We start from the raw sequence: 11457 nt of genomic DNA, 5'->3' as shown, positions 1-11457 counted from the left end.
TTGACTCGTCTAAATATTATGAAGTTGTAGATCACATACTGACACTGATTTCAATTTATTTTTTTAGGATATGCAGAGGAAGGTATGTATATAGAAACGCTTTTAACTGTTCATTTGAGGACTTTGCACTATTATTTATAACTTCTAATACAAATTCTCAAAAAAATGCCAAGCCTTAGAACAAATCTTCAACTTACTGTCGTCATCCTCAAAATTGCCGTATCTCTAATACGGAGACCGGCCAAAGGGCCAGGGCTAAGGCCCGTCGAACCAAATTTAGAGTAGCGAGAACAAATGTTTCCAGGCTTAAAATAAATTGCCATACAAATTGTAAATTTATTCATTAAGTTCGTTTCATGAAAAGATCGACGTTTGTCCCACAGTCGATCTTCACATGTTCTATCTGTCTGAAGTCAAACGTCGAGTCAAACGTCGAACTTATCATTGACTTAATTCGCTCAGTTTGGTTCGTCAGGCTCATGTGAAGGTCGACGTTTGGCCTGGGCCTAAGTGTTCGTTTAATGAAGGTCTCTGTATTAAAGAGGTAGAGCTTATATGAATTTGAATTTTTATGGAACTTACATCAGGGGAACCGTTTCGGTGAATATCTGTTCGGCAGATCAATATTCCCCTTCGATTTCTAGCTCAAACTGCCTGTTGTTTTTGAAGAGAGAACAATATCGTTTTGGGTCGAAAAAAGGCCAGCTACGATTTCCGAGAGAGTTCGACCTCTTGCTCGGCAAAGAAAACATTAAAACCACTTTCAAACCAAACTCTATTCAAGGGGAGGAAAAGCGTTCCGTTACGACCCAAATAACGGCTAACCGCGCACGGCAAGACACAAATCTTTATAAAATCGCTTTACTAATACATGAACAGAAAATTCAGTTTTAAGATACCTTTCTTTTTGTTTAGCTGGGCGTTTATTTTAGCCCATAGAATTTAGGTACCCTATATAAGGATCACACCGGGAACACATTGCCAAAAGGAGCAAAAATGATACCCTATGTAAGTACCGAGAACCTCAAAAACCATCCCTATCTGGCGGCGCATACCTATATATAGGCCACATATGGGAGTACCCCCCCCCCCCCCCCGGCGCTGTTTACAGAGGAAACCCTACTCCCTTACGGGCACCCGGTTAGTACTACCACCTCGTTAATACGCGGTCACTTTTTTGGCCCCAAAAATGCCAAGCCAATTTTATGTGCAAAACTCCCGTTACTCCAAAACTTAGTACGACTAGTACGATAACATTTTTTGGAGTCTCCAGCTGGCAACTTGAAATTCTTGTGATGAGATAAATAACATAAAGTGAATCAAATTTGAACAAAAATTGTGCTACACGAGTTGATGGGGAGTCAGAATCAAATTTACCTGTCATAGATAACACAGTTTGAGCCTATCCCGTTAATACATCTTTATGGGCCAAAAGTGCTTGTTATTAATTAATGTTATTAACACTTTCAGGTTGTGACGCTCCCCTGGGAATGGAAAATAAGAGAATCCCTGACTCTAACATCAAAGCTAATTACATGGTAAGTATAAAATAATACATCTACGTATATCAGGCATTTACCGTATCCAAAGTCAGTTTAATGTTTTAACCCGAACACCATTCTCCAATTCTTCTGTAAAAATACATCAATAGTTCCTATTCAAGGGAGTCATCTATCACACCCACAGTGAACTTGGAGAAAAGATCAATTAACGTATCTTATTTGCAGTATAATGCAGCCCATGGAGCTACCAATGCTAGGCTTAATCACGTGGCAGGAAACGGCAAAAAAGGAGGATGGGCAGCCTCAAACCGGGAACAAGGACAATGGATTCAGGTGGATCTGGGTGACATCACAAAGGTGACAAAGATCGGGACACAGGGCCGAGGTGATGCAGGGCAGTGGGTGACTGAGTACAAGGTGTCTTACAGCTTCGATGGCGGTTATTTTGAGTTTTATAAACATGACCCATATGGCGCTGAACGGGTGAGTTAGAAAAAAGAACAAAAACTGAAAAAAACTTTTTTTCTTATCCAACGCCTGAGTTCCCTTGTTGCTTGAAGATTGAGCTTTGTACACGGAAAGCGTTGTTAAGCGGTTAAACTGAATAACACAATATAGGCTTTTTGGCTGCGTAAGCCATTGTAAGCGGGGCTCTATTGTTACTCAACTTAAGTTTAAGGTTATTGTGCAAACAATTAAAATTGGTAGCATTAAGGACTTCATGCCGTTCAATTTGGCTGCCACTTCCGCTTTAGTTAATCACTCGTATGAAAACAAACTGAATCAGTTGAACTCCACTCAGTTCTAAAGCCATTTTTTGTTTAAGGATTTAAAGAGAACTGTATTTGTTGTTACACCTTTAGGTCTTTAAAGGTAACAGCGACCAAAATAGTCTCGTCATCAACCCACTGGATCCACCAATCATTGCCCGCTACATCAGAATTCAGCCGGTAAAATATAGAAGCTGGATGTCACTAAGAATGGAATTGTATGGATGTCGTTCAGGTAGGAAGATGTTCGTAGTTTTAAATTATAAATTTATGACTAAATATATGTTATAAGCGCATCTTTTTTTGTCACTTACAAACCGGGACGACAGGCTTGATTTAATGAAAAGTCATGGAATAAAGAATCCTCCAAAGGTAATCAACAACAACAACAACAACAACAACAACAACAAAGACGACGACAATCACAAGAAGAAATATAAATCAAGAATGCAAACAAAAACCGGTGACCCAAAATAACTTAAAGCTAAACTCCGTCTACAATAGGTTTGTAGTAGCCACTTAGCTTTTTATAGTCAATGACAACGCAAATGACGCAAACCGTCCCAATTTTTTTATCAGGGTTTTCCACTCCGCAGCCCCCTGTTTGTCAGGAAGGATTGGGATTGGAAAATTATGCCATTCCTGACTCCTCGATCACGGCCTCAAGCACGTATTCTCCAGGTTCAACCTGGTATATGCCAGGAAACGGAAGACTTCATTTCAAGCGTACCTCTGGACGCTATGGAGCCTGGATAGCTGGCAATAAGCGCGAAAACGGTTGGTTTCAGGTGGATTTTGGACGCTTTGTTAAAGTGACGATAATTTCCACTCAAGGAAGAGAAGATGCTGCCCGATGGGTGAAAAACTACCGTGTGACGTATAGTTATGACGGACGATTTTTTCGGGACTATACGGAAGGAGGTTATGTAAAGGTACTTTATTTTAAGTAAAATGCATTGTTTGTGTTTTGTAATTTTTTAACTTGTGTTCTCATATGATGTTGTGTCTCTTAAGGGAATTGTCTAATTATGATTGCGATATCATTTGTTTGTTTTATTTAAGGAATTTAAAGGGAATACTGATCGATACTCAGTTGTGAGTCACAAACTGGAGAATCCTGTAATTGCACGCTACATCCGAATCAATCCAATAAGCAACTACGTTTGGGTTGCATTGAGGGCTGACTTCTATGGTTGTAAATCAGGTAAAGAGTTGTCAATGTAACAACTCTACATACTTTTTGGACGTTTCTTTTATTATTTCCCTGTGAACAGTCCATTTTTAGATTTTTGGGTGTGCGTCTGCTTTGTAGGTGAGTTGCCAACAGGTAAACGTTTTTAGGAGTTTTCAGCATCTATATATACAGTAGAACCCCGGTTGTATCACCGCTAAATGTAATAACAACGCTAAATGTAATACCAACCGCAAATGTAATAAAAATTAACTCTAAATGTAATACTTACTGCAAATGTAATAAAAATCAACCCTAAATGTAATAACTTACCCCACCGTAAATGTAATACAATTCAACGCTAAATGTAATAAGCTGACCAACCGTAAATGTAATACAAGTTTATTTATTTTTTATTTATTTATTTGGATTTCCCAACATTACAAAAAATATTTACAACAAAAAAGATAAAATATATAATAATAATAAAAAAATAGTGGGAGGATAACAGCAGGGGGAAACTGAATTCTACCTTAAATGTAATAATATCATCAGTGATATGATATCACTTCAATAGATTATCGGATTACACAATCACGGTCAATCCCCTTTACTAACTAAACCGTTAGGCGCAGATTACCCCCGGGGGGTTACTCCCATACAATACCTATACGGGTATTTGCCGCCCAACGGGGTCGTGATTTTGGAGCTCCTGAGTTAGAGCGGGGTATCCATTTTAGAGACGTTTCCTAAAACGGGGTACACTATTTTAAACGCACGAAAGCAGCCATTTGAAATTATTCAATGAGAGATTGCTTTTAAAAGTACGATTTAAAACTATTGCACCCTGTGTTGCGCATCGTTAGCTTACGAGCATGGTTCGGTGCGTTTTAGTTTACAACGGGGTATAAAAAGGCTGACTTAGTTACTATATCAAATTTAGGGCAAATTCTTTCTAAAACGGGTCCAAATTTAGAGCACATACGCACGATTTTTTTTATCAGGATGCATGCGAAGGTTACCATAGCATGCGGCAGATTTAAAAAACACGTGGGAAAGCGAGTTGCCTCGTTTTTTCAAGACCTTAAAAAACTCATTAATAATTCATAAAGAAAATACAAAAGAAATTAATGTTTAATGAGTGTCTTTATATCTGATAAAGACACGGCTAAACTTTACGTCCAATCTTCTAGGCCAAAATAACCCCAAATCTAAATATTAGTGCAAGAATGAGTTGATCTACATCAGAAGATTTTTAAGCCGTTCAATAAATTCGCAGTTCGTGTTTTATCAAGTCTAAAACACTCGGCTGCGCCTCGTGTTTTAAACTTGATAAAACACTGCTGCTCATTTATTAAACATTACATAATTGACCTCCCTCAGTGGATAAATGCGTGGGTGAGACTTCTATGTACTGGGATCGGCGGATGATTCTACATTCGGAATATCATCTGAAAAAATGGATGGAGAAAATAAAGAGGACCTGAACTGTCATGAACGTTTATGTTACGGTTTGTTTTAAAAACTCTTGATAGACTGTTATTGTTGAAGGTTAAAGTTTTGAAAATTACAGGTTTCTTACTGTTTTCTACGGACAAACAAGTTGAGTAATCGCACTAAATAGCAAGAATACGTTTTTCTATACGTTTATGTAATACGAATATATGATTATATATAATGATAATGATAATGTATTTATATAGCGCATCAGTTTTTCATATGTATATGTTCAAATGCGCTTTCACGTACTGTAATTTTACTACACAATTGTAAAGGCCAGACCACAACACCGGGAGCTTCGTGTCCTACTCTTTGCGAATAGTGTGTGGGTTCTTTAACGTCCCCTGTTATAAGGCTGAAGATACAGGAGACGGAACATACGGTTTATCGTCCTTTTCCGAGAAGACTAGAATGTCTAACCATTTGAATGAGTATCTCATATATGAATGAGTATCGTTGCTATTAAAGTTGTTTTATATAATCTGTACCATCTATATATTTTTATCTGTTTTATCATACTACCCTCTCACCAAAATCTTTTGAATGCATCCAGAAGGACTTCTAATAATAGCACACTGTGTAAACTTGGGGATCAATTATGGGATCGTTTGGGGGAGCTCGCGCGTTTATTTTCAACCTTGTGCGCCCCCAAACGATTCCACAACTGAGCGCACGCCTTCTCCCGCCCAGGCTTCCACTATTTTCGAAAGTGGGCTAGGTAATGGCGCGATCCGCTGCAAAAAATGTCGGAAATGATGTTTGCAAATGCTTGACATCAGAAGGGCTATTTTCTTCGGAAATCTTAAGAAGTTCCCAGTTAAGCTTTGACCGAAACTACACAGAACCTCGGCAATGTTCACAAAAAATCACCGAGAATCAAGTGATGCCCAGTAACCGTAAGGGAGCTTTTAACACTATGTTATTACATTTAAGGTTAACTTGTATTACATTTACGGTTGGTCAGCTTATTACATTTAGCGTTGAATTGTATTACATTTACGGTGGGGTAAGTTATTACATTTAGGGTTGATTTTTATTACATTTGCGGTAAGTATTACATTTAGAGTTAATTTTTATTACATTTGCGGTTGGTATTACATTTAGTGTTGTTATTACATTTAGCGGTGATACACCCGGTAACTCGAACTCAGATAACTCGAACAACCCCGCTAACTCGAACTATCTTCCATTTCCCTTGGATTTGGCCCAACTTTTCAGTCATTTTTACTCGGTTAACTCGAACTCGGATAACTCGAAAACCCCGCTAACTCGAACTATTTTTTTCCCTTGAAAAAAATTTGGGTCAAATTTACCCCGATAACTCGAAATCCGGTTCTTGCAACTCGCCACGGTTTCCCATTCGATTCTTGCAGCTCGTCACGGTTGCCCATTGATTAGAGTAACGAACAGATCAAGTATTTGACAGCCTTTTTCCACTCTTATCACAAGAATGTATGGTCGTGTTAGAGTTTCTGACAAGATAAGTTCGATTTGCGCAGTGCTGTGTACTGAAGTGCTGAAAAATCAGTAAACTATCAATTGTTAACTTGGCAAATTAAATATTCAATTGACCCCGATAACTCGAAACCCCGCTAACTCGAACTGTTTTTCGTTTCCCTTCAGCCGGAGTTCGGGTTAACCGAGGTTCTACTGTATATGTTTTCAATTTAGAAAACGGATTGAATGAAGATCTTCTCCCCCCTCCCCCAACCCGCGCCCTTACTCCTCTTCTTTAGGTTTATTGCTGTTGTTGTTTATGTTTTTCTTGTAGTTGAATTTTATGATTACCTTGTTACTTCCGTCTCTTTTGGCCACTCTTTACATTGACATCAATGTTGGCAATTTGCTGTTGCGTTTGTTTAATGTTTCAGTTTAATTTAAAAAAAAAAAACATTTTGCAATTTTATCTTTCAATTATTGATTTTGCCGATCACACAACGTACCGTACTGTTTTTTTTAGAACAACGAAATGTTATCCGCAACTATTTTTTACTTTCATAAAATAGGTTTTACAATTCCTAATGTCGTGTCAAGTTGCAAGGATCCACTAGGGATGGAAAGTGGCTCAATACCAAATTCCGCAATAACGGCTTCTTCCAAGTGGAATGAGCGTTATGGACCTGAAAATGGCAGGCTGAACTTTGAAGGAGCTTCTGGGCGCTATGGCGGTTGGTTTTCAGCAAAGAATGATCACAGTCAGTGGCTTCAGGTCAATTTTGGAAGAGAGACACAGATTACGGGCATTGCTACACAGGGTTATTACAATTCGCTCCGTTATGTCAAGAGTTACACCCTGCAATACAGTCATGATGGCTCTTCCTTTAAGCAGTATCAGCCAGAATCGCACACCAAGGTAAACGTTTTTGGGGTTTGACAGGATCTAACTTTTCAATTTTAAAAGGCTAGTGTATTTGGACGAAGACGTTTGCAATTACCAACAAGAAGGACAACTCAAAGCTGACTTAAAGCAAAAACTGCAACGTGCACCAATTGATAATGTAGACAAATAATGACCATTTACAAATAATGTCCTTAAAACGATTTATAAACTGGTCACTTCCTCATTAGCGAGTTTAATAAAATAGCAGACTTTTTTCTCATGAAAAAAGCTGTTCTTTACCATTGTACATGGAATACATATAAAGTTCGTGTAAAATATTTCGTGTGCACGCAAACAAAAATGTTGCCGCAACCTAGCTCATTTTTCCCGTAGCAATTTCATTAAAGGAAAGGCTTCATCAATGCACTAAGGAGTGTTAACCAGTCCCCCTGTAAATGCTATTGTTAAAATATGTACTTCTTACCTTACATGTTTAAATTTTTCTTCTTCTTTTTTTTTTAGATTTTTTCAGGAAACAACGATCAAAACGGCATAATCAGATATGATCTGATCCCACCAATCACCGCAAAATATATAAGAATCATTCCTGAGTCTTGGTACGCTTACATCGCTATGCGTGTAGAGTTGTACGGATGCAGAGCAAGTAAGAATATCCAATATATATTTTAATTAGTCTTTTAACCGCCGACCGGTTAGCTCAGTGGTAGAGCGCCGGACTGTCTTGCGGGAGGTTCGACTCCCAGACCGGACCAACACTCAGGGTCTTAAAATAACTGAGGAGAATGTGCTGCCTTTGTAATTACATCTGCAAATGGTTAGACATTCTAGTCTTCTCGGATAAGGACGTAAACCGTAGGCCCCGTCTCCTGCATCTTCAGTGTTATAATCAGCAGGGGACGTTAAAGAACCCACACACTCATCGCAAAGAGTAGGGTATGAAGTTCCCGGTGTTGTGGTCTGTTCTATTCCATGGGTTGGGTGGTGGGGTGAGATCATACACATGGACGGATAGCGGCTGCCATAGGCGCCTTATATGCTGATGTCCGATCTCATCCCAAAATTCTTGAGCTTTGTAAATGCGCTATATAAACACCTATATGATTCATTCATTTTAATTAGCGTTGTATCTACTTTTACGTGTAATATCTTGACTTGACGTAATACCCCTCGCAGAGAAAATCGCCTTTCCTGAACTTGCCGTTCTGTCCCTTTGCAGTACTGAAGCATGCAAACATCCCAACACATCCACTTTTACCATATTATTAGAGCGGTTTTCACTTGAATTGAGTATCCGAAGTAATTCTCGTTTGCTTGGGTTTTGCATTACTACGTTTCGAGATTGGCTCAAAGAAATCGCGTCCCTCTTTCAGCCAATCAGAAGTAAAACTAAAACCAATCGAGACTCGCTTTCGCAAGTTTTCCCGCGCTTTGTGCCGGCTACGTGTATTTGCTTCGAGTTTTGACTGGCTCACTTGATTGTTGTATCCTTTGTGATTGGCCAAAGTGATTACCTTGGTTTTGGTTTTACGACACTTGATTGTAAACTGCTCTAAGGTTAGCTTTTAACTTTCGGCTTCTTTTTGGCTTTGAACCGTAACAATCCTCTTTCCGGCCTTTCTTTTAATTTGAAGTTGTTAACATTTATTTAACTACTCAGAAAAAAGTGTAAAATTATTGTGCACAGGCCGAAAAATAAGTTGTGAAAGAAACCCACCATATTGATTGTTGTAAGGTAACGGCGGCTACTCTCCGTGGGGCGATTGGAGTCAATGTTCTGCAACTTGTGGTGCTGGGAAGCGCTCTCGAAGCCGGTCTTGTACGAATCCACCCCCAAGTGCTGATGGCAAGGATTGCTCTGGTCTGGGACCTGATACCGAGACAGGGGAATGTAACATTGGAGATTGTCCAGGTAAAAATGAGAATAAATGGCCTTTTCTATTTCCTTTTCCATTTCATAACGTTGAAGACGAGCTGTTGTACTGATAGAGCTCAATTTGGATTTTCTTTATTCTTTTTTTGTAGTTAACGGTGGTTTCTCTGATTGGGCACCGTACGGGAGGTGTTCAAAAACGTGCGGTAGAGGGGTACAGACACGAAAGAGAACGTGTACCAATCCACCACCGGCAAACGGCGGAGAGGACTGCAGCGGACTGGGACAAGACACTTCGTCCAGGAGATGCAAAATTCAGGAATGTCCAGGTAAGTTGGACAATCGGGTCTATTTTACGTTTCTTGGGGCTAATTCATAACCTAGCAGTGGGAGCAAGCAATTTTATAACAATATTTTAATAACAAAATACAGTTCAGTTCAAGTGTTGATGATGATGATGATGATGATGGTGGTGGTGGTAGCTAATCGTGAGACAGAGTAGAGACCCCCAAAAGTAAAGAAACTTCGAAAGCTGCGACAAAAAACATTGACTTGACTTTCTGTCAAAATCAAACAATAGGAATAACAGATGCCATACGTTGTGTATAAAAATACCTGATGTCAGTTTTACCCTCCAACGGCTCACATTGCCATACTTTAATCAACTGAGTGTGTGTGCGATTGCCTCTCAATGTGATACTGTAAATAATATACCGTAGAAACTGTTTAGGTCAAAGACTGATTACTTCAAAATTTTATTAAATAAAAACAACAACAAACAAACAAAACAAAACAAAAAACAAATACAAATACAAACTTGAACCAAAAAAATCGAGTATCATTTCACCTTTGTCGCAATTCTTATTTTAAAAGTTAAATTCTATAAGCATACTATACTCTATTCGATGATAACAAGATTCGTTATTTTTTTTCATAGTAAACGGTGGTTATTCGGATTGGGGATCATACAGCATTTGTTCAAAGACTTGCGGGGGTGGGGTTCAGACCAGAAAGAGAACATGTACCAATCCACCACCGGCAAATGGAGGAGAGGATTGCAGCGGACTGGGACCCGATACTTCCACCAAACAATGCAACAATCAGGAATGTCAAAGTAAGATAAAGCTTCCCATTCTGTAATTCACAAAGGCAAGCAAGGCACTCAAAATTATGTCTTCCGAAAATTTTCTCCCTCACAAGATTTTTCCCTTTTTTGGTCACTCAGACAAAGTTGTTTTAGTGCATGGACGTAATTAGTCTAATTAAAGATCTAGATGTTATAATTAGTCAAAATCGACAATTCTTATTAGTTCAAGTCTCGTTCGCGATATCGCAAACGCTTTTCTATCTTTTGCATTACTTTATTGTTAGTTTGATGTTGTCTATAAAGAATAAGAGAAGCTGTAAAATTATGAGAGAAAAAATCATAATCTTTTAAAATATTTATTTTTGTTAATAACAGAAACGTTGGACGCAAGTAGGATGCTACCAAAACAGAGGACGAGCTTTGGGCGATGTCCTGTTCAAACCTAAACGTTTTTCCAAGATATCAGCAAAATATGAGCAATGTGTGGCCGAGGCCGATAACCAGGGGATCACCGTGTTCGGTTTCGATGACACCATATGTTGGACTGGCCAAAATGCATATGATATGTACGGAAAAGCTGTAGGGAAATGCGGACGCACTCGAAAGGGTTTGCGTTATGGTTTTATGGCATCTGAAACAATGTTCGTCTACGAAAAGAAACGAGGTAAATTAGTGTTTATGTCTTTTGTGTTATAAGGGTAAATATTAGTATCGGCGAACCAGATTAAGTCCCATCCAATGAAATTAGAAATACTCCTTAGAAACATTAGCGGCCGGTAATGATAAGCTGTCGCATTTTTAAACGAAACTAAATAAAACGTGGAATTTTTCATCAACCAAGAAAGGAACATTTTTTTTGTCCTTGCAACTAGGAACTTAACAATAAAACTTTCGTGTGCATATAAAGCTAGTTGCGAGATCTTTAGTTAAGTGTTTTTTCGGTCGTTTAATTATGGTCTAATGTAAATCATTTACTGAACCATTAATATATCCCATTCCATTCAAGGTGTTTGGCAACCAGTTGATTGCTACAGCAACGTTTCTCCTAAAAATGCTTTCGCTTTGCCGGAATCGTTTGACAACAAAGTAAGTAGTGTGACGGGACCCGATGCAATTTTTGACTACTGCAAGGGGAAAGCTGAAGCGTTTGGCTACAAGATGTTTGGAGCAGACGATAAGAGCTGCTGGTCAGGAGACGATGCTGAAAATACTTACA

At 38.7% G+C, this 11457-nt stretch overlaps 1 protein-coding gene across 1 annotated transcript in view; it reads left to right on the top strand.

Moving 5' to 3' along the window:
- Positions 1–71: 71 nt before the first annotated feature.
- The window catches only part of LOC144631901 (uncharacterized), an 86071-nt gene continuing 74685 nt past the window's right edge, over positions 72–11457 (top strand). The window contains exons 1-8 of the mRNA XM_078490484.1: positions 72–82; positions 1471–1538; positions 1728–1985; positions 2366–2507; positions 2852–3204; positions 3335–3476; positions 6950–7296; positions 7786–7927. Coding sequence (XP_078346610.1) covers positions 1491–1538; positions 1728–1985; positions 2366–2507; positions 2852–3204; positions 3335–3476; positions 6950–7296; positions 7786–7927 — 1432 coding nt within the window. The 5' untranslated portion in view covers positions 72–82; positions 1471–1490. The remainder of the gene's footprint in view (positions 83–1470; positions 1539–1727; positions 1986–2365; positions 2508–2851; positions 3205–3334; positions 3477–6949; positions 7297–7785; positions 7928–11457) is intronic.

Source organism: Oculina patagonica, chromosome 12, assembly GCF_052425735.1.
Source record: "Oculina patagonica isolate OP01 chromosome 12, crgOcupat, whole genome shotgun sequence".
Lineage (NCBI taxonomy): Eukaryota > Metazoa > Cnidaria > Anthozoa > Scleractinia > Oculinidae > Oculina > Oculina patagonica.
The sequence above is the reverse complement of the archived record's forward strand: the minus strand, read 5'-3'. Positions and strand labels throughout refer to the sequence as shown.